This window comes from Rattus norvegicus, chromosome 9, assembly GCF_021556685.1.
Source record: "Rattus norvegicus strain SHRSP/BbbUtx chromosome 9, alternate assembly SHRSP_T2T, whole genome shotgun sequence".
NCBI lineage: Eukaryota > Metazoa > Chordata > Mammalia > Rodentia > Muridae > Rattus > Rattus norvegicus.
The window spans coordinates 24,793,955-24,816,334 of record NC_141542.1 but is presented as its reverse complement, the minus strand read 5'-3'; the positions used below and the strand labels follow the sequence as shown (position 1 = coordinate 24,816,334).

Genomic DNA, 22,380 nt, shown 5'->3' with positions numbered 1-22,380 from the left:
TGGTCTCAGGTAAGCAGGCAATCAGGAGTGTAGGATGGCTTCCCAATGTTTTGGATTAGGTAAGCTTCTGTTATTGAGATGAAAGGCCCTTGCTGAAACCTTCAGTTGAGTAACAGAGAGCCTGTAAAGACTGAAAGAGTGGTTGTGAAAGAGCGTACCCCAAAACGGGGAGCCGCGTCTCTCGCTCCGATCGCAGGGTGGGTTGCCCCCAGGAATCACGAGGAGCCATTCTTGATGTAACAGCAAGAGCTAGCTTTATTAACGAGATCCCAGGTCTTAGCGGGATCCCGGGTCGACACGTATCTCACACAGGAGACAGAGGAATCGACCCCGAGCTTCCAAACTCGGGGGTTTTTATAGGGGAGGTAAGGAGCATTCACGCGGTTACACATGATTGGTCAATTCAAAAGGTGCACGGTTACTTTCGGCGCGAAATGACATCAGCAAGGAGTATGTGTTATCTAGCAGCTCGGCAGGCAGGTAGGGTGGCTCATCTCACTCAGGGGGGTGAAGGAAGGGGAGGGGGTGGCTATGGATGGTCAGTGTCCTTGGGGCTGATAGCTGGTTTGGCAAGTCCTATCTCTGGCTCTCCCTCAGGCACGTCCGGCCCTGCACATCCGGACTCTGACAATGAGCAACCTTTATGAAACTCTAGTTCTACATTCCCCAATTCTTTTTTTTTTTTTTTTTTTTTTGGTTAATAGTTCTAATCCTAGAACTTCATGGAGAACTCAGCTTCATCTAGCATAACAGCTTGGTATTGTTGTCTTAACATGAGGATTCTAATCTGGACACTATCCAAGCCTATCCACCAAGGTCATGACTAGCTTTTAGAACTTCTAAGCTTATACAGACTGTGATCCCTGAGGCACAGTCCCAAGAAGTGTTAGGAGTACTAACATATGCAATGTTACATCATTTGCAATAGAAATCAAGCCTATTTCCACACCTATCCCGATGGAACGAGGGCAAACATGAAATTCTTGTTTCTAAAGCACACTCCTCAAGTGAGCATTATAGCAACCTCCCAGTCAGTTTCTGATGTATCCACTTATCAGATGTGTAAGTCTAGGGAGCTTTTTGAAGATCTGAGTGTCCCTCTAGGTCTCAGCTCTCAGCCCCAACAGCTAGTATGTGGCTGGTGAGGGCTGAGAATTGACGGCTGTCAGGGTGGTCAGTAGCACCAGGTACAGTCCTTTCCAGCGATGCTCGAGTGTCTGGGCTCAGTGTAGCTGCTTCCGACCTGGAACTGATGAGATGTCTCAGGGGTCTCCGGGGCATAGGCTGCTGTCAGCTGTGAGCAGATTTCTTTCTGTATCACCTGTAGGTCTTTTAGCCTGGCACACAAATCATTATTACTATGGCACTATGACATGTTGGTTCAGTAACATCATCTAATACAGTCAGGGGGGCTGAGGCCCCATAAAAGATCTCAAAGGGGGTAAGGCTGAATCTGGAAGGGGTATTTCTTGCTCTGAAGAGAGCAAGAAGGAAGGAGTGCCACCCAGTCTGTGCCAGTCTCCATGGTCAATTTGGTCAGGGTCTCTTTTAGAGTTCTATTTATTTACCCTACCTGTCCTGAACTTTGAGGTCTGTAAATACAATGTAATTTCCAATCGACCTCTAAATACTTGGCCACACCCTGGCTTACCTTGGCAACGAAAGTAGGGCCGTTGTCTGACCAGATTACCTTGGGCATTCCAGACCTGGGGAAGATTTCTTCCAGTATCTTCTTGATGATTGCAGAGGCTGTCTCTCGTTTGGTGAGGAAAGCTTCTATCTATTCCTGAAAAAGTATCTACAAGCACTAGGAGATACTTGTGATTATATTTTTCTGGTTTTATCTCAATGAAGTTCACTTCGACTTTTCACTAAACTCTCTAGGTCTCTTTGCCCTGTTTGCTTGCTAAGCATTCACTTATTGTCATACCTTATACTTTCTACTGCCTCTCTGGCTAAAATCTTAAAGTCTATTACATACACTTAACTACTTGGACAAACTTTTTATCTCCTAAATGAGTCCATTTCTGTATTTGGTAAAGTGAGTCTTTTTTTGTTCTCTGGGGAGTATAGCTTTCCCCTCAAGTGCGTCATTGTCTTTTTTTTTTTTTTCGTTTAAGCAATTTGGGCCTTTTCTTCTGTTTTACATTCTAAGTGAGGCCATCCCTTAGTCCGATCCTAGTTCTCAGTGGCTGTCTCTTGCAGGCCTTCAACCAGGATAGGCTCCTGCATAGCCATTTCCCGAGCCACTTTATCTGCTTTGTTACTGCCCAATGCCACTGAATCTCTTCCCTCCTGATATCCTGAGCAATGAATAGTACTCACAGTTGTTGGCTTCACCAGGGTATCCAAGAGATGGCAAAGGCATCTGCGGCACTGATGTACTGGGGGGGTAGAGGTTCAGCCATCCCAGATGACATTGTGTTGTCCACCATGGCAGCACCCACTTATCTCTGACCTTCATGAAGAGAACTGTTCCCGTCTGTGGACAAGGTAGCCTCGGCTTTCAGCAGGGGTCAATCAGCCAGTCGCAGAGGTCTTTCCTCCACCCATGGGCTTCTGCCAGTACTTGACACTCGTGCTGTGGTGGCTCCAGGTCCGGATTGGGCAGCAAGGTGACCAGATTGTCCCCAACCGGTGGAGAATCTAGTCCATGGCAGCTGACCAGTGGTCCCATCTTTTGGGACACTCTATTCAAAGGCAGAACATCAGCCACTCTATCACAGTTTAAGTCCTGGATTGGGTGATAATTGTTAGTGCCCGGTTGGCAGGAGTGATGTGTTCCAGGCAGATCAGGACTAAGTCACACATCTCCCAGCATCAGGTACTGGTGCACTGAGACAGGTCTTAAGCTCCACATACACAGTCTGTAGATATGTATACACATGGCCTCACCCAGCCATTTCAGCCCACGCAAGCCATTTTGGAGAGCAATTTTCTCATGAGCAAGGGATAGGGGCAGTCAGGGATGACCATGAATTAGTGGGTGGGTTACCCGGCCCACGCCAAGGTCCACTGTTCTTCGGGCAGTCCATAAGTATTGTTCGTTGCCAGTAGCCCCTTGCACTCAAGGTCTTTGGATATTGGCCCACTGGGGGGCATAGGAGCACAGAGCATTGGGTCCCTGTATCCACACTTCCCTTCTATCTCTGTACATAGCCAGCACTCTAGGACCAAGAGGCTCTCCAGTGGCCCCTCTTGTTCTTCTTGGGCAGTCCCTGACCCAGTGTCCTTTTTTCTTCGTATTAGGCACACTGATCTTTAGCCAGGAATTCTCTTCTGTTGCCAGGTACTATCTTCCTAGGTTCCCTAACTACTGTGGCCAGTATATGTTCCTCTCTCGTCTTTTATCTCTCTTTAGCTCTCTAATTTCCTCTTCTTTTTGTCTCTTTTCTTCCCTAGCTTCCTGCTCTCTTTACCTCTTACTTTCTTTCTTTCTTTCTTTTTTTTCAGTCTCTCTGCATCTTCTTCTACAGCTATTAGGTGCTGTCCACTTTTCTGCACAGACCCTGAACCATGCATCAACTTATTTTCTCTGCAACTTACAATAACTCTCTCAGTGACTTAGCTTAACCCTTCAAGTTTCTGTAACTTTCTCTTCATATCTTTTCCTTATCTTAGCCAGATTGGTGGGGCATTTTCCAGCCCCTCAGAGACCCACCCTTGGAGCCTGGCGGCAGACCTGGCACTCCCTACCTTCAGGCGTCTGAAGGGAGCAGGAAGAAGTGAGGGCCTTCTATCCGTGTCTGGAACATTTTTTTTTTTTATAGCCTGTTGACAGCATTTCTGATCTTTTAGGCAGCTACGCACTAAGTGTCAAACCGGCTGAAACTCCGCCTTTAAGATTCCTTACTCCCAAGCAAAATTTAAATCTTCCTCTAGCTTATCTCAGCTGGCTGCGAGCACAAGCACAGATAAACCACTGTTTTAAAAATTAACTTTGGCTATCAACAAACACACTGCCACTAGAGCGGGGTCCATAAGATTAAGTTTCTTAGAACCATCTGATTTTACCTCCCAACAGAATTCCAGAGTATCCCCTTGCCCTAACATCCGTCCAATGGTCCACCTTCAAAGACAAAGGGGTTATCACAGTCAGCTCTTTTTGACTGCTAGTTGCCGGGTCCTCCCGACAAAGGCTGGCTCGAGGAACGTCTCTCACACGTCCCAGAGCCAGGACCCGACAAAGACTGGCTCGCGGAACGTCTCTCACGCGTCCCAGAGCCTGCGCGATTGGGGCGTCCCCCGGTGCGCTTTCTAAAAAGGAAAAAAGAAAGAAAAAGACTATTCGGAGTAGGAATCCTTCATCTACTCACAGGCGCCATTTCGGGGTGGGGAACCTTCTTCCACCCGTGCACAGGGCAGGAATCCTCCTTCTGCCCAGACAGTGCACTCTCAAGCTAGCTTTCTACGGGGTGGGGAACCTTCTTCCACCCGTGCACAGGGCAGGAAACCTTCTTCTGCCCAGACAGTGCACTAAGACTCTCATGCACAGGGCAGGAATCCTTCATCTGCCCAGACAGTGCACTAAGACCTTAAACCGGTACCGAAAAACACAGACTACAGGACTTAATTCACACACACTCACACACAGCAGCCGCTTTCCAGCACTCACACTAATGTACCTCCAAGTGGCATTCGGGGTTCCGGGGGGTCACGCTCCGATCCCGGACGAGCCCCCAAATGAAAGAGCGTACCCCAAAACGGGGAGCCGCGTCTCTCGCTCCGATCGCAGGGTGGGGTGCCCCCAGGAATCACGAGGAGCCATTCTTGATGTAACAGCAAGAGCTAGCTTTATTAACGAGATCCCAGGTCTTAGCGGGATCCCGGGTCGACACGTATCTCACACAGGAGACAGAGGAATCGACCCCGAGCTTCCAAACTCGGGGGTTTTTATAGGGGAGGTAAGGAGCATTCACGCGGTTACACATGATTGGTCAATTCAAAAGGTGCACGGTTACTTTCGGCGCGAAATGACATCAGCAAGGAGTATGTGTTATCTAGCAGCTCGGCAGGCAGGTAGGGTGGCTCATCTCACTCAGGGGGGTGAAGGAAGGGGAGGGGGTGGCTATGGATGGTCAGTGTCCTTGGGGCTGATAGCTGGTTTGGCAAGTCCTATCTCTGGCTCTCCCTCAGGCACGTCCGGCCCTGCACATCCGGACTCTGACAATGAGCAACCTTTATGAAACTCTAGTTCTACAGTTGCACCTTGAAGGTGAAGGCTGGCCCTTCAGTGCCTCTGCAGCCTGAGGCAGAGTAATTTTGGGAACACAAGAGCACTTGGCCAGAGATCATAGGGGACTGCATTTTGCTTGAGCCCTGAGACCTGGATGAGAGGAGGCCTCCACAGTCCTGATAAAGGGAAGCAGAGTCACATAGATGGGAGGGAACAATGGATCTGTGATCTACATGTTATCCACTTCATTTATCTTTGCTGTGTACATAGTATATGTAAACGACAAGGGCATCCTACTTTATCACATCTAGTCTCTCTAGATGTTAAAGCATGTGCAAGTGTAAACACAGTAGAGTTAGTTCAGCAATACATTGTGTCCCATTTTGTTAAAGACCTTTATTTTATTTCTATTTATGTATTTTTTCTTTTTCACTTTACGTTCTGCTCACTGACTACTGATACTTAATTACTCTCTCCCACAATCCTTCCCCAATTCTCCTGGCACAGTCTTCTCTGAGTGTATGAGGGCCAACTGTCTCACTACCTCCCTTCTTTTAACAAAGCCTTCCCTGGGGTCATTGGTGAGGATGCTGGTTTTGAATGCCTTGGACTTGGCTTTCTTCATGCTCCAGTTTGCTGGCTTTGAGAAGTTTGTGAAGAACTGTCTGTGAACTTGGTACTTCATCCAGATGGTAAACAAGAGGCAGTGGTTTTGTTAATATTTTTGAGAGTATATTTCAATCAAACCTCTCCTACTAATATCCTAACAATGACAAAGGTAATGGGAGGCTACACATCTATTTCATTAGTTTTTAGTTCTCCTCAGACCAGCAGTGTAGAAGCCCACAAAGCTGGCAAAGTGAAGTGAGGTCACGCAGGGGTCCTAAGAGCATAGTCCTACTTTCTTAGAGTAACTCCTAGGGACTTACCATATCCATACACCCGTAGCTCCATATGCACTGGACCCCAGTGAAGTGCTCAACATTCATTGCTTTTGCCACGCAGTTTGCCACAAATGTTAGAAATCTGAAAAGTTCAGCAAATTTGAAGGTGTGAGTAACTCCCAGTGACTGGAGTAAGCTCAAACAGTCTGTGACAACGAAGAAATGATTAAGTATCCAAGAGAGAAGACCCTCACCAGGATCGTAGTCCTATTCCAGTAAGAAAATTTAATAATAAGGATTCAGGTGAAAAGATAAATTAGGAGATCTAGGCCAAATATTTTATCCTCTGCCCTCAGGGTTGCAGCCATTCTATCAGCCTTTCCTGGCCTCTCACAGGATCAGAGTTCTCACCTGGAAGCAGGAATATCTTGAAGGCACATAATACATATCCACAGACGACTCTTTGGGTACAAACTGACAGGCAACTTCAAGGCTTAAAGTTATTCTCTCTCTCTCTCTCTCTCTCTCTCTCTCTCTCTCTCTCTCTCTCTCTCTCTCTCTCAATCTCTCTCTCTCTCTCTCAGCTTGAGGCTGCACACACTCTCATTCTTTTGTGCACTCTGCCTTTTTTATTGCAGTTTTCTTTTCTCAAACTCCCACAATCATTCACACGTCTGTTCATTACCCTTTCATTCTCACACACAGTCTTCATACACACCTCATACCTATCTCACACACACCACATGCACTCTCCTTTCACGCACACACACAATCTTCATACACACCTCATACATATCTCACACACAGCACGTGCACTCTCCTGTCACGCACACACACAATCTTCATACACACCTCACATTCTCTCCTCACTCATTTTCAAATTCTCCTCTTATGCTCTCTCCCTGGCTCTCATATTTGTTCTTACATTTGCTCTGTGATTTACTCTCTCATTCACTCCCTCATGCACTCTCTCATTTACTCTTCACATGTTCTGTAGTTATTAATAATCCAAAAGCGGGTAGAAAAAAGAGCTTTTATAATCATTGCCAAATCAAATGCAAAGAATGACTAAATCCCACCAAGAACTAAGAATTACAACTGTTCCCCAAAGTTTCAGGCTTGCCCTATACCCAGGCCTGTGGCCAATATAATAATAATAATTGTAAACTTATCATGATTTAAACTTTAACCATTTACTTTTATACTTCAGAGTCCAAAGCTCTGAGGTCAGCTAATTGCATTTTCCTGTGACACTCTAATGATAAATGACATAGGCAAAACTGCCAGGCAGTGGCCAGAAAGAATCAAGGTAACCCTTAGCACACTAATTCCACTAGCGTTCTGTTCCTTGCACACAATGACTCTCATAAGGGTTCCAGTAGTTAGACTTAGTTTACTAGTATATTATTTTATATATTCTATACTTCCTTAACCAGTCTATAATATTATGTAAAACTTACTTCCTAACTTCAATAACTTTTTCCTTTCTTGGGGTCCCAATGTTGGCTCTAATTCATTTTCTCTCATTTTCTTCAAGCTGTCTTTGCAAGTAAAACCCAAATCTAGAACTACAATTCTGCAGTTATTACATTTTTTTCCAAGATGAGAATACACAGTATGCACCTGGGCCACTAGGGCTGTGCTGTGCTGTGCCCCTATGCATCAATTTCCAATTGTCTAAGAATCATAACATCAAGGAACATCTAGTTTCACAGAATTTACCAGAGCAGAAGGAGAAAGAAGTAGGAAAGTCAGATATAATACAATAATTGTGCACACCAAGGCCAACTGATAGGCAGTCACACACAAATGAAATCTATACAGCCGTTGTCCAGGGCTAAGGTTTGGAGAAATGGAAACAACCAGTTTTTACAAAAAGCTACTGCGGGCTACTGAGATGTCTCCATTGTATGTTGTCCCCAGTATTAGCCAGAACTCAGACAAAAAAGAGAGGTCAAAAGGATACAGATTGGAAAGGAAGAAGTAAAAATATCACTGTTGCAGAGGATAGGGTAGTATACATGGGACACCCCAAAAGTTACAACAGAGAACTCCTAAGCCTGATAAACAACTTCAGCAAAGTGGTTGGGTATAAAATTAACTCAAACAAATCAGTAGCCTTCCTCTACACAAAAGATAAACAAGCTGAGAAAGAAATTAGGGAAATGACACCTTACATAGTAGTCCCAAATCATATAAAAATACCTCAGTGTGACTTTTATCAAACAAGTGAAAGATCTGTGTGACAAGAACTTCATGATATGAAGAAAGAAATTGAAGAAGATCTCAGAAAATGGAAAGATCTCCCATGTTCATGGCTTGGCAGTATGAAGATAGTAAAAATGGCCATTTTCCCAAAGTGACCTACAGTTGCAATGCACTCTCCATCAAAATTCGATTCCAATTCTTCATAGGGTTAGACAGAACAATTTGCAAATTCATTTGGAATAACAAGTAATGCAGGATAGCTAAAACTATCCTCAACAATAAAAGGACTTCCCTGGGAATCACCATCCCTGAACTCAAGCAGTTTACAGATCATTAGTGATAAAACTGTATGGTATTGGTACAGAGACAGGAAGATAGACCAGTGGAATAGAACTGCAGACCCAGAAATGAACCAGCACACCTATGGTCCCTTGATTTTTGACAAAGGAGACAAAAGCATCCAGTGGAAAAAGGATAGTATTTTTAGCAAAGGGTGCTGGTTCAATTGGAGGTCAGCATATGGAGGAGTACAAATCATCCCCTTCTTATTGCCCTGTGTAAAGCTTAAGTCCAGGTGGATCAAGGACCTCTACATCAAACCAGATCACTCAAACTAATAGAAGCAAAAGCAGGGAAGAATCTTGAACACATGGACACTGGAAAAAATTTCCTGAACAAAACACGAATGGCTTATGCTCTACGATCAAGAATAGACAAATGGGACCTCATAAAGCTACAAAGCTTCTGTAAGACAAAGGACACTGTGGTTAGGACAAAACAGCAACCAACAGATTGGGAAAAGACCTTTACTAATCCTACAACTGATAGAGGGCTAATATCCCAAATATACAAAGAACTCATGAAGTTGGACTGCAGAGAGACTAATAACCCTATTAAAAATTGCAGTTCAGCGCTAAACAAAGAATTTATAGCTGAGGAATATGGAGTGGCTGAGAAGCACCAAAAGAAATGTTCAACATCTTTAGTTATGTGGGAAATGCAAATCAAACAACCCTGAGATTCCACCTCACACCAGTCTGAATGGCTAAGATAAAACACTCAGGCGACAGAAGATGCTTGCACGGATGTCAGAAAGAGGAACATTCCTCCATTGTTGGTGAGATTGCAGACTGGTACAACCATTCTGGATATCAGTCTGGAGGTTCCTCAGAAAATTAGACATTGCACTAGCTGAGGACCCACCTATACCTCTCTTGCACATATACCGAAAAGATGATCCAACATACAACAGGGCACATGCTCCACCATGTTCATAGCAGCCTTATTTATAATAGTCAGAAAATGAAAAGATCCCAAATGCCCTTCAACAGAGGAATGGGAACAGAAAGTGTGGTACATCTACACAATGGAGTACTACAGAGATATCAAAAACAATGACTTCATGAAATTCATAGGCAAAGAGAATGAACCAGAAAGTATCATCCTGAGTGAGTTAACCCAATCACAAAAACACACACATGGTATGCACTCACTGATAAGTGGAATTTAGCCCAATTGCTCAAGTTCTCCAAGATTCACAGACCAAATGAAATTCAGGAAGGATGACCAAAATGCTGATTCTTCACTCCTTCCTTTAAGGAGAAGAAGAATCCCTATTGAAGGGGTAGGGAGGCAAAGTTTAGAACAGAGCCTGGAGGAATGGCCATTCAGAGTCTACCCCACGAGTGGCCTATACATATACAGCCTCAAACTAGATAAGGTGGATGAAGCTAAGAAGTGCAGGCTGATAGGAACTGGATATAGATGTCTCCTGAGAGGCATAGCCAGATCATGTCAAATACAATGGCAAATGCTAGCAGCAAACCTTATTGATCTGAGAACTGGACCTCAGTTGGAGGAATTACAGAAAGATTGAAAGAGCTGAAGGGACTTGCAACCCCATAAGGACAACCATGCCTGCCAAGCAGAGTTTCCAGAGACTAAACCAATACCAATCACTATACAGGGACTGTGCCATGGCTCCATCTGCATGTGTATCAGAGGATGGTCTTCTTGGGCACAAATGGAATGAGCAGCCCTTGGTCCTGCCTAGGCTGGGAAAGTGGATGGCTGGTGAAGGGAATACTTTTATAGCAGAGGTGGAGGGCAATGGTATTCAGACTTATTTCTGGAAAACAAGGAAGGAATAACATTTGAATTCGAAATGAAAAATATCCAACTAAAAATCAACAACAACAAAATGGTATTTTGAGCTTCGAATCAAAAAAAGCCACAGTCAGGAAACAGAGAATTGTATGCTTCTGGTTTTCTTCAAATATGCTCAGGGCCCAGGTAGGTTCTGGGCCCAGGCTGAACCAAGCAGGTTCCTGCCACTGACTTCTCTATTCCTGTTTCCAGAGGCATCATGCAGATTAATATTGGGCCAGAGATGTGGGCAGAGCTGGTCAGAAGTGGCTTTCTTTCCTGTGGTCTCAGGATTATCTGCATTCCTGGGTGTTCAGCATTTTCTGCCCCGGGATTTGGGTGCAGGATTCCCGATGGCTTTAAACTCCCTTATACCATGTTTATATGTCCTGGGAGGTGTTACAGAAAAATTAATGTTTATCCTATTAATTTGGTCAAAACTCTCATCGACAGAGTATAATTTAGAGGTAACTATATATTTGACAGCAAGCATACACAGTGGGTAATGTATGCATGATGAAGTTGAAATTCAGAGTTGGAAACACAGTGCACAGTGACTGTATAAATTCCTGTGAATCTCAGTCTGACTGGGAAGTGATTTGATGCCCAGTCCCCATGAGAATGCAGAGATCCATCCCTCCCTGATAGCTGTGGGACTTCAGATGTTGACACTAATGATCAATAAACAAGGTTCTTAAGAGTGAAGAGTTTGAGATTACTCCTTTATTGACCAGAATACATCCAATTTACTTGATAGTAACCAGATGCAGGTAGTCAATATATACAGTCTATATCTTTATCAAAATAGAAAAGCAAATGAAGAAAACAACAACAACAGATAAATAACAAATCTTCAAATGAATAGAAGGAAAACCAAATACCCAAACAATTAAAAATTAACCAAACCTTAAATAGAGGAATTGCACTAAGCATTTTTTGCTGCTCCTTTTGCAGAATAGACTTATAGCCTGTGGCTTGCCTTGGAGACATAGTAGACAAGCAGTTAGTGATGGTAATAATCTTTTCAAGAGGAGTGGAAGTAGGTCTGTTTTGTTGGCGTGGGGGTATTAAGGAAAAAGCCATCCAACACTGAGTAGAAATTATATTATAGACTTTGTCACAAAGTCTTTCCAATATTGTGAACTGATCTCCATGAAACTCTTCTGGATGACCCATCAGGACAAGTACAAATTTACATGTGCACAGTCTTTCTGGATGACCAGCAGCTCTTGATTGATGTGCATCAGCACTTCTCTGAGTCCCTCAAAAAGTGTACACTTGCTGGAGAGAGGCAAGGTGAAAATACAGCGTATTCAATCCAAAGAAATCAAACTACAGGAGGAAAATGCAGTCCACAGTTGCTATGGACATTACAAGTGAGATGCAATAGTGGTGTATTTGCTGTGCACACTTAGTTCTCCTCCTGTAGCTCTTCTCTCCAAGGGAGATCTTGTCCTGGACTGTGTCATGTTCGAGTTTCTGCTGGAGAATTTCAGACCTAGCAGAGCAAGGGAAAAAAAGGTTTAGTGAGTGGTTGTCAATTCGGCTCTCCCTCATACATCAGCTCTATTCAGTTGGACAATCCAGCATGACCTGTCAGCTGAGGTCAGTCCCTGCATCCCCAAGTGTCCTAGAGTACCTGCGCTTGGATTTATATCTCACCTTTCAAACTGTTAGAATTTGAACTGTGGACTATGCACTGTACTGGGATTAAGAGAAAAATGAGTATTTTTTTCCCACTAGTCCAGGTATATGACATTGAATAATAACATTGTAGCTATGTCTGAATCTGAGTTCAAGAGAGGTATGAGCAACCTAGAATACCATGTGGATTCCTTCTGGAGAACATGCCCAGAATTGAGGTGAAATTTCTGATTATGTTAGCACTGAAGGAACCCGTCTAGTTTCTATTTGTAACCACTGAGTCTGCAAATACACAGAGAAGCCATCTCACATCAAATCCATGGGAATTGCATAGATCCTGTAATCACTGAGAATGTGCTCCATGCAAATCTTCCCAGCGTACACATGGACATTAAAGGTGATTGTGATGTAGAAACAGAACAGCACCCCTGTAAGTCTATGGCTAGTGTAAGGCAATTTGTGAGAGGACAGAAGAGAAAATGTCCTCAGATCTTTCCGGAGAGATCACAGGAAGAAAGGAGTAGAACATAGCAAGAAATCCAGAGGATCATATATATTGTTTCATGGGCAAAATTCACATGAACTGTACCAGAACAATACTCTGAGTAGATCTTTAACTGCCTGAGGCTGAAATCCAGGTGGGGTGGTCATCCACCCAAAAAGGGTATTTATATAGGGAAGGATATTCAAATGGCTTCTTCCAGCCTGTGTTCCTACCTGAACATTAATGCTTAATGTAAATATTCCCCAGGATTCGCTGGAGGCATAAAAAAAATGTAGAGTGGGATATGTACATAGTGGCCAGAGCCTATAGACAGCTCAGTCAGTGATGTGCTGTCCTCCAATAAACCGTCATAGACTCAGGGTTCTTTTTCCATTAACAATCTGGCTTAGCAAGTCCCAAAGGCTGTGTAGAGCTGTCTTGTTGCTCAGCAAAGGATCATATATTGGTGGTGGACTAGACTCTTGTTCTTGTTCACTCTTTCAGACTTTCCCCAAAGTGTGCAACTTCTTCTAATTGGAGCTGTCTTTACCATAGCCTGAGTGACTTCATGCCCAAAGCTAGAATCATAGGAAATCTCCATAACCAGGATCCAAATCAACAAATTTTCTCCCCGTAATGTGATTGCTCCACAGATAATTTGAATAAGTAAGTAAAAGCTTGCATGGATTATCTCACACTGAATCAGAATCTATGGAAGGGCTCCATCGTATGGTACACTTTTACTCCTTGGCTGATGGACGTCTGGATAGATTCTCCTTCAAGGTTACTCTGGGACCACTACAACATTGATGCTCCCTAGTTGCAATGGCAATACCTACTCCTTGTTGTGGAATCACTGGGTTAACTAAAACTTCTGTTCCACTTTCTGAACATGGCTTCTCATAGGGCTACCTGTTCTTACACTGTCAGACCCATTTGAAGCTCATCATTTCTCCTAACCCATTGAGGCTGAAATTAACTGAGAGAAAATGATGTTGATTGACAGCACTTGCAGAATGCTACACAGATAACATAGAGGAGCGCTTTGGATTATCTGTGCACCTAAAGGGGTTCCTGAAACTGCCCTGTTCTTGCACCACAGCATAGCTATGGGGCTTTTTCTGGATGACGATACAATTCCAAGCAACTCAAATTCTCAATGAATAAAATCCAAGCCAAACTCCCAGGGGAAGTTGTAGTGTGCCAAGGTAGCTCGAAAGAAATGGTAGCAGGCAATGTGAAAAGAAACCTTGGAGAAGACACAGTGAGTGACATAACCTTCCAATGGGCTTTCACAATTCACAAAGAACAGAGAAGCAGAATAAACTCATGGATTTTTCTAGAGAAGCCTTGCCCTTACCTCCCAGTACTCCTTTCCTTTGATGTGCTCCAAAGGATTTCAATGCAGATCAGTAGTTTTGCCCCTAATCACTTGAAAATCTAACTTTACAGGTGTTTTTGTGTCCTCGTTTTGGGGGTTGCATTTCTAAAGGATTTTATTGTCCTGCTTCTACACCATAACAAAAAGGGACCTGCAAGCTCTAGGCCTGTACCATTTGTTACCCCTGTGAAACATGACTCACTTGAACATATTTCCACTCCTCCCCCAGACTTCACAAGATAATTCTGTTCTGAAATTTTTGGAAACAATAAATTAGTAATTTAAGTGTCCTTTTGCTGTACAGAGCTAGATGGAGATGCCAAATGACTGGGCAGCTCTATTTCATGTTTCATGGATGTAAAGTGAACGCTTAGAGTACTTTTCTCATGAAACTTGGAAATAGAGGGAAACACACGTTCACTACTGCAAACACACACACACACACACATATACCCACACACACCACACACACACACACACACACACACACACACACAAACACACACAAACACAGACACCCAGATACACACTCACATGCACAAATGAAAACTTTGCTCTTATGCAGCACATTTCCTGTTGAGTGAGGTATTAGTGGGAACAATGCTGTGTACAAGTCTCTTAGACTCAAGCAATATGTGCTGCCCTGACCTGTACTCATTTCCACTTCAGGAAACCTTTCTATGCAGATACTTGCTGGTTCGACAAGTAAGTTACATGTTTTGCACAGATAGCCTAAACAACACAACATCAAATCCCCAAGAGAGAAATTTCTAGGAAAAGACTCCATCAAGCTCTATGCTGACTCATCATAGGCCCCTCACTAAAACTACCCTGTTTCCTTCATAGAAGTCTTTGGAAGCACCAGAGAAGACAGTAACTCATGGTCAGTTCCGAGGAACATTTGATCACATTAGAGTTCCTGTGATATAAAAACAACCTCAATGTCAGTCAGTAAAAGGCTAAATAAATAACATACAGTGAATTTTCTGAAATGCAGCACTGTGTACAATATTGAGAGGGAATCTATCCTGAAAGAATGCAGTGCCCATGATATAGTCAGCAAAGCAATGTCAGCAGAGGGTTGCACTCTAGGATTCCATGCAATATCATGGTGAAGCCAATAAGACAATACAGAATCTTCCCGGGGGATAACTCTGTTCAGGTAAAGTAAAGAAATCTAATCCTTATTTTTAAAATAGCTAAATGGTTTAAGAATGTGTTGAGACAAATAAGAGAGGGGGCTCCACTTGGAACTGGATGAATGATGCAAAGACTGCTGGCCAGCACAAAACAGGAAGCTTCATGTTTGTTGAGAGACCTAGGCTTAAAGGACTAAGTTAGATAATGACTGGACAAAACTGCATGTCATGAACTGGCCTCCCCGCGTGCTCCCTAAGATGCAGGTCAGCACAGCAATGCACCTTTCTTGGTGAGAATTGGGGGTACATACGGATAACTTTGTTCTTGAAGTCTCAAGTCTCTCATGCCAACCCTCAGCCTTTGAGAAACCTTTTCCACATCCTTGCTCTTCTAACCAGCTTCAGGTTGTAAGGCCCAGTTATGAACTCTCAGGGGCACTCAAATAAGACAGGATTGACATACTGATACACAGGCTCTGTAGTTACCCAAGATCTATGAAGCATGAAGTCACCATCTTCATATACAGGGACATGAGGGGAGGAAGAACAAAAGCCACCACAAATGACAATGAGAACCATTTCTTTGGCATTTCCACCAGGCTCTCCTCCTTGACAACTACTTACTTCCTGAGTCTCACACGATCCTGAAAATAAAATGAGCTCCAGGCTTTTGCTTCATCCCTCAAAGCCCTGTTCTAGTCTAAAGAGGGGCTCCCACATAGCACCCTCCATACATAATGGCATGTAGTGCTGTGCTGTGTGATCAACCTATCTCCCTTAATGAAGTGCAGATTCTCGAAGAGGAGGAGCATTTGCTTTCCAACATGCAGTTTCTTGAAAAGGGGCTATCTCCACAGAAAGCCTTGTAAACCATCACATGAATGAACACTTGGATGAGACCTAGGTCAGGACATGGATCAGTCAATAGACAGTTACATTGGTTTGTCTATGATTATGGTAAGACATGAGGACAACCTGACCCTGAGGCCTAACCCTACCTGCTGTTGCTTGGCTCTGGGGTCACAGATGTTCATTCCGGCCTCTTCACAGAACCTCTTTGTCTCCACAGAGGATGCTGGCAGTTCAGTCTGCTCCACCAGCAGTTCTCTCTTCTCATTCAGCAAAATCTGTATATTGTTCTCCAATTGAGCTTGTTCACGCAGGAGCTGGGATTGCCTGATGCTGAACCACAAACAAAAAATGGTAAACCCAGCCAGCTTCTATTTGCCTGTCACTCCTGCAAGTCCAATCATCCCTTCAAGGGCCCTCATCCCCAGAAATCACCAGAATAGAGCCACACTATGCAGGTTAGCACCAATTAGAGGAGGTCAAATCCAGAGGATACATTCCTTGTGAATCAAAGTACTTCTGAAAATCCTGACACTAAGACGGTTTATATAAATCAAGGAAGAAGAGATGGTCCATATGGGTGCTTATATGTCCATAGTATGCTGAAAACATCTTCACGTTGTGGGGAAATCCCCTCTGAGGGGTGGTTGAAGATCCAATAGCTGTATAATCTTTCCATGTGTTTCTCATGGATCATAGACATCCTGTCAGAGTTCTAGAGATTCAGAGTTGATTGATATTCCCATTATGGTGCAAACCTTTTCTATCTAGAGGATCTTTAATGGGGAAAATAACAATTGGAGGGTCTTCTACACCCTTCACATGTAGGACAACTGAGTCCAAGAGCTACAAATCTAAGACCCTTGCCAGGAGGCAGGCTTCTTTTTAAGAGTCAGACACTACAGAACCAGAGCCCTGACTTTTGATAAAGTCATACAGGACAGAAGCATTCCCTGCCTAGTGCTGGGTTCTCATCTCTGTCAGCGACTCACCGGTAGGAACTGTTCACTTGTATGAGCTCCTTGTACCTCTCCATGGCATCACTTATTGAGTTGGTCATCATTTGCATAGCCATCATTCTCATCTCATGTTCGGATTGAAGGACTGGCAATTCGACATCCAGCCTGGGTTAGGTCATGGCCAAAGGAACAAATAACATTTTGAACTCATGATTTCAGAATTAGGTGAAATGTAAATAAAAAATATATAATAAAACAGTTCAAATTCAAGGAATGGTGGAAGGGAAGAAAGTGGCAAACTCAAAAACCAGACCAAAACCCAAGAGTGAGACACAATCCACAGAAAATATTTCCATGTACATAAGCAAACATTTGTTTTGATATAAGGACTCCTTGGAATCTTGGGGAGATATGGTTCTGCAAAGACTCACTATATAGGAGAGGGCAGAGCCTGAGAGCTGCCTGTTTGGGAATAACAACGGTCAAGACCACAGTGACCATTTCTAGGTCACAATGAACAATCCCTGGATAGTTAAAAAAATAAAAAACTAAAGATCAAAGCAGGTGAAACAAATTAGGTAAAATCAGACTGTTCTCTCGATTACTTAAACTCAGTATGTACCACATACTTGCTCCTTCAAAGTATTTGTACTGCTTAAGTTTATTATCCTGGGCACAGGACAACAGAGCCAAGGGACCAATTGGAGGGACCTGAGCTTCAAGAGCTGGCCAGGTGAGCATGATGGAATTGACTAGTTCAGGAAGAAGATTCCTCCAGTCTGTGCCACAGCTTTGGGCCCAAGAGAAAGCTGTGATGACATTTCTCTTGTTTTGAATACTCAATCCTTGGTTTCTATTGTTACATGAATTCTCAGAGGGCATAAATATGTTTGACAGGGAAGAGGATTTATAGCACCTCCTCCCCTCAGGAGAGTCCTGTGTGCCACCAAGGTATACAGAAGGAGCAAAGTGCTCTGTAGATCAATGTGGGCCTCCACGTACTCATCACTATCATGACCTGCAAACTGTCCATCACACAAATTCTCAGACCCCATCAAAGGTCCCAGACGTCCTGATCCTGAGTAAAACACCAACAAATACATCCACATATATACATACCAACCCATATCCAAAAACATTTAGAATGCCAACTACATCCATGGAGGTGCCATAGAATCAGTGTATAATGAACAAATTCAGAGGAAAAGAGTGATGACCTGCAGGCATTTCATTCACACACACACTTGCAGTAAGTGTGACCAGGTCCTTCCAGCTGTTGACAGAACCAATGCATCTCCAACCACCTCAGGCTCAACTACAAAACAGTTAACCCCAAACACACAGCACCTAGCTTATCTCACAAGCTAATGCATGCCAAGTCTCCTTAAAATCCAGGATGAGAGGTGAAACTCTCTCGTGCTATGAGGAAATCTTGGGTTAGCAGAGAGAGAGCACAAGACAGTGAACAGGTTACTGGGCATAATGATTACCTGTGGTCCCAATCATCATAGATATAAAGGTCCAGGATTTGGTAAAGTTCATCCCTCTCGAATTGACACTTCTGGATTTCAAATTTGAGTTCCTCCAGTTCCTTTAGACACTCCACTTGCTGACTTATGACACTTTGGGATGATGCCTTCCTACCAAAACCTGTAGATAGATAAACCCAAGTTAATTTGCATATTTGATGGCCCATGGGAGGAAAAGACCATTCTGAATACCAAAAGGCAGTTGAGGAAGATGAAATGGTAGACTGGGTGAATCCCAAAAAGAGCAGAAAAGCTATTTTGAAGCTGGACTTTAAGCTATGACCCTCTTCCCAACCTCTAATGCCATACACATGCCACACTCACTATTATAGGACCCCTGGCACTGAAAGTTATAACCTGACTGAGACATAAACATCTGGGATAATGTTATCTCATATCAGATGTGGTGCAGTTAATCCTGGAGTTCATAATGCTTAGCTCCATCAAGCTCTAATCATCTATGTTCCAGCCCAAAGTGTCTGAGAACTCAATTCATGACTAGGGGTGCATCCTTCCTTGTTCTCACCATAGAGACTTATGTAACCTACAGTAATCTAGAGGATGAAGTTCTTCAACTCCCAACCATGGATGGTCAAATTGTTAATCTCACAGTGCCTCCTCCTGCCATTCATTGACATTCACAGTTAAAAAACTTCAAGAAAAGACACTGAAGGCTTACCACTTTATGTCTTTCTCTCAAATTTAAGATTAGGAACTCCTGACTCTTGGTTTGCCTTTGAGAAATCCCAAGGCTCCTGCTTGTAAGGCCTAGCCTTGGAAGGCACATCTCAAACCTATCTCCTTGAGGATGTTCCCCAACTCTGCCCAGGACTCACCAAGCCTTCCCCAGAATGATTTCCTCCTTCCTGTTTCACTAGAGAGGGGGTCAGCTTCCCTCTGACCTGGTATGGTCTCTCCTTGATCTCCCCTTTCCTTCCGAAATAGCCTGAGCAGCTGGCGAAACATGCCTGCTTGTGAACCCAAAGGGAACTGAAGAAAGATCCCAAAGGCAGTTGGTGTCACCACAACACTGGTGACATCACAGAAGATTCTAGGGATCTCTTAGATACAATAGATTGCCCAGTGAAGTGCTTACTGGTGATGTCACTGGAAAGTTCTATGGCCTACCTACTAACCAGCTCTCCCCAAACTAATGATTTTCTGTGGGGACCCTTTCGTCCAGTCTCTCATGTGTCGCTGGGAATACCATTTGGCAACTTCTATTTCAAAGCTAGATATTTCTCTCTGCTTCATTAGAAGTCAACAATGCTTTTGCTGGGGAGGGTTGCTTACAACCCTGAATTTGAGAGCAGATTTTTCTTAGCACCCAAATCTCTAGGGACCAAGGAGGAGGGAGACTTTACTTAAAAGTAAATCTACTACTTGAGACAATGCATGTGACACACATTTCCATTCCTAAGCTTTTCCCTTTTTCTGGAGGCCAATATATTTCTTCTATACCTCTGAGTGTATAAAACCTGGAAATATTTGCTTACTGTGCAGTCCTTGACAGCCGACATTGTTTCCATTTACATATCCATGTATTTCACAAAATCAATGGTCTATAATCCTATTTTTTTGCAATAAAAACTCCTTTTCCATGGGAACATAGTGATCAACTACAGGGCATATATAAAAGAATAAGTTTCTGTCCCTTTTATATATTATTTAGGATATCTTCCTTTTCTCAAATATAACAAGACAATTAAATTGGACATCAGTGAGCAAATGTCAACCTGGACCATGTGTTACTACATTGTAACTACGTAGCCATCACTTTTACAATATCATTCTTCCTGAATAGCCAAGTCCAGGCATGAGAATATTGGGGGCTGCACCATGATCTTTTACTTCTTGCAAACATAACAATCAGGAGGACGGGAAGGGAGTGGAATGGCGTGAGGTCAGGTTGAAGCTCAATTTTAATGGGTCCATAAGTTCTGGAGGGTGTCCATTTGGCATTGTGATATGTGGATTCTGTCTTCTTATCCTAGGTTTTATAATCCCACCTGAATGTGTGCTATAATGCCACCCAACCTCACAGATGTAAGAGTGAAAATCATGTATGACGTTTCTGGGAAGAACTCTGCCTTTTACTACCATCTGGAGTTATACAACATCACTATACAAAGCTCAGAAGAGAGGGGTGCAGATGTGCGGGCCTTAGAAGTTGAGGATCTTTTCTTCTGATTAAGCCACTTGTTTTTCCTATGTAATTTTTCCCTTGCTCTTTTACTAATGGTGGCTGACTTCTTTCCTGGCCTGAGGTAAACTGGAGTCCAATCTTGTGGATTACTGAACCTTCTATTTTTGAGATGACAGGCCCACCAAGGGTCCTACTGCATACAGAAGGTGTGAATAATTCTCAGGGTATGGAGTAAGTTAAAAACGTCTGTGACAACAAAGAACTGATTAAGAAAACAAGAGCCCAGCTGCTCATCAAGATCACAGTTGTATGATAGTAAGAAAATGTGAATAGGCATCAGGTGAAAAGATAAATTAATTAGGAGGTCATAGGCCTAGAAGGGTTATCCTTTGCTCTCAGTGGAGCTGCCCTTCTTTCTGCCATTCCTCGCCCTCTGCCACAGGACCAGAGACTTCCCCAGACAACTGGCTGGCCTTGCCAAAGACCTGGCAGGGCTTCTCCCTGCAGAATAGGACATGTAGAGTCCATGAGGACTCACCAAGAGGTCTCCTCCACACAGGTTCCTTGTTGTCAAAGGGAAATGTTCCTGCAGAATCCTGCCATGGCAGCAGGAATTTCAACCTGGCTGCTCTTGGTCCAGCTCACTGGGTGCAGGCCTGAGGCCCAGGGGTATCTGGGGAAAGAAGCAGCACGCACTACCTCACAGCTCTCTCTTTGTTGGATGCAACTGCTAGGACTGTGATAGGATTTTTGTTTCTTTGTGTGTTTATTAGAAATACCTACAAAGCTGATTAAAGTTGTAACATGCCTTCATACCCAGAATGCAGAATGTTTTTAAATCATTGTTGTTCCTGTTTTATGTTTGGATTTTGTTCTTTAATCCCCCAGGAAATTTCCCTGTGCTTAGAATGTTAAGCACATGCTCTGGAGGGATCGATTATTCAAGTTAGGCAAAGCTTTTGTTCTCACCATCACTCCACAGATGATGCCATTACTTACTTTCAAATAAGAAAACAGTCATAGAAAAGTAAATTAACCTGTAAGATATCACAGAAGAAACACATCATGATTGTGGAATGGTAACCCAGTATTTTGTATTTCCTAAGTTATTTTTATTTTAAACTTTTTTATTGGATTTTTTGGGGTACATTTCATTTTTTTTAAATCTTTAAAGGTATCTTTTATTCCTCTCCTCCCATTTACAAGGTGGAATTTCACCTGTGATTGTTAGTCCAGATAGTTTGGTCAATGGCTTAGATATCACCTTGGCCTAGTTTCCTTGGCATAAGCTGAGTTAGAAGCAGACTCAAAGATTCAGGACCAACAAATAATGAATTCCACTACATCTGGATCCCCAGCCTCACAGCCAGGAAGGGACTGGATTTCCATTCACTATTTAAAAAGATGCAGTTCATTAACATGTAAAAAAATTTCTCAAGTATATTAAAGTGTTTACCATGATCATACAGTTTTTCAAATACCTGGCATTCATCTTTTTCCAAATCCTAAAATTTCTTTCTTATTCACATTTTTTGATTATTTTTTGGCATTAGTATCATTTTTTTAAATTTTAGTTTTTTTAATAGATATATATGTTTTATTCAAACGTTATTCCCTTTCCCAGCTTTTGGTCCATAAACCCCCCTGCCGTGCCCTCTCCCATATATATGATCCCCCAATCCACGCCACTTAGAAACCCCTTCCCGGATATTTCCCTGCACTCAGGGTCCAACCTTGTTAAGAACAAGGGCTTCCCCTTCCACAGGTGCCCCAACAAGGATATTCTCTCCAACATATGCAGTTGGACCCCTGGGTCAGTCCACGTATAGTCTTTTG

The 22,380-nt window shown here is 43.2% G+C and overlaps 1 protein-coding gene across 3 annotated transcripts in view; it reads right to left on the bottom strand.

Moving 5' to 3' along the window:
- Nucleotides 1-231: 231 nt before the first annotated feature.
- Nucleotides 232-22,380, bottom strand: part of LOC134480507 (uncharacterized) — a 32,095-nt gene continuing 9,946 nt past the window's right edge. For 2 of the 3 annotated variants that reach the window (XM_087568867.1, XM_087568868.1), the window contains 4 exons: nucleotides 18,360-18,519; nucleotides 16,903-17,034; nucleotides 16,060-16,243; nucleotides 11,108-11,911 (listed from right to left, as the gene is read on the bottom strand). In XM_087568867.1, coding sequence (XP_087424993.1) covers nucleotides 11,906-11,911; nucleotides 16,060-16,243; nucleotides 16,903-17,034; nucleotides 18,360-18,519 — 482 coding nt within the window. In that variant the 3' untranslated portion in view covers nucleotides 11,108-11,905. Of the gene's footprint in view, nucleotides 1,338-6,105; nucleotides 6,203-11,107; nucleotides 11,912-16,059; nucleotides 16,244-16,902; nucleotides 17,035-18,359; nucleotides 18,520-22,380 lie in introns of those variants that run through there. The other variant, XR_015629381.1, reaches the window with a different exon arrangement.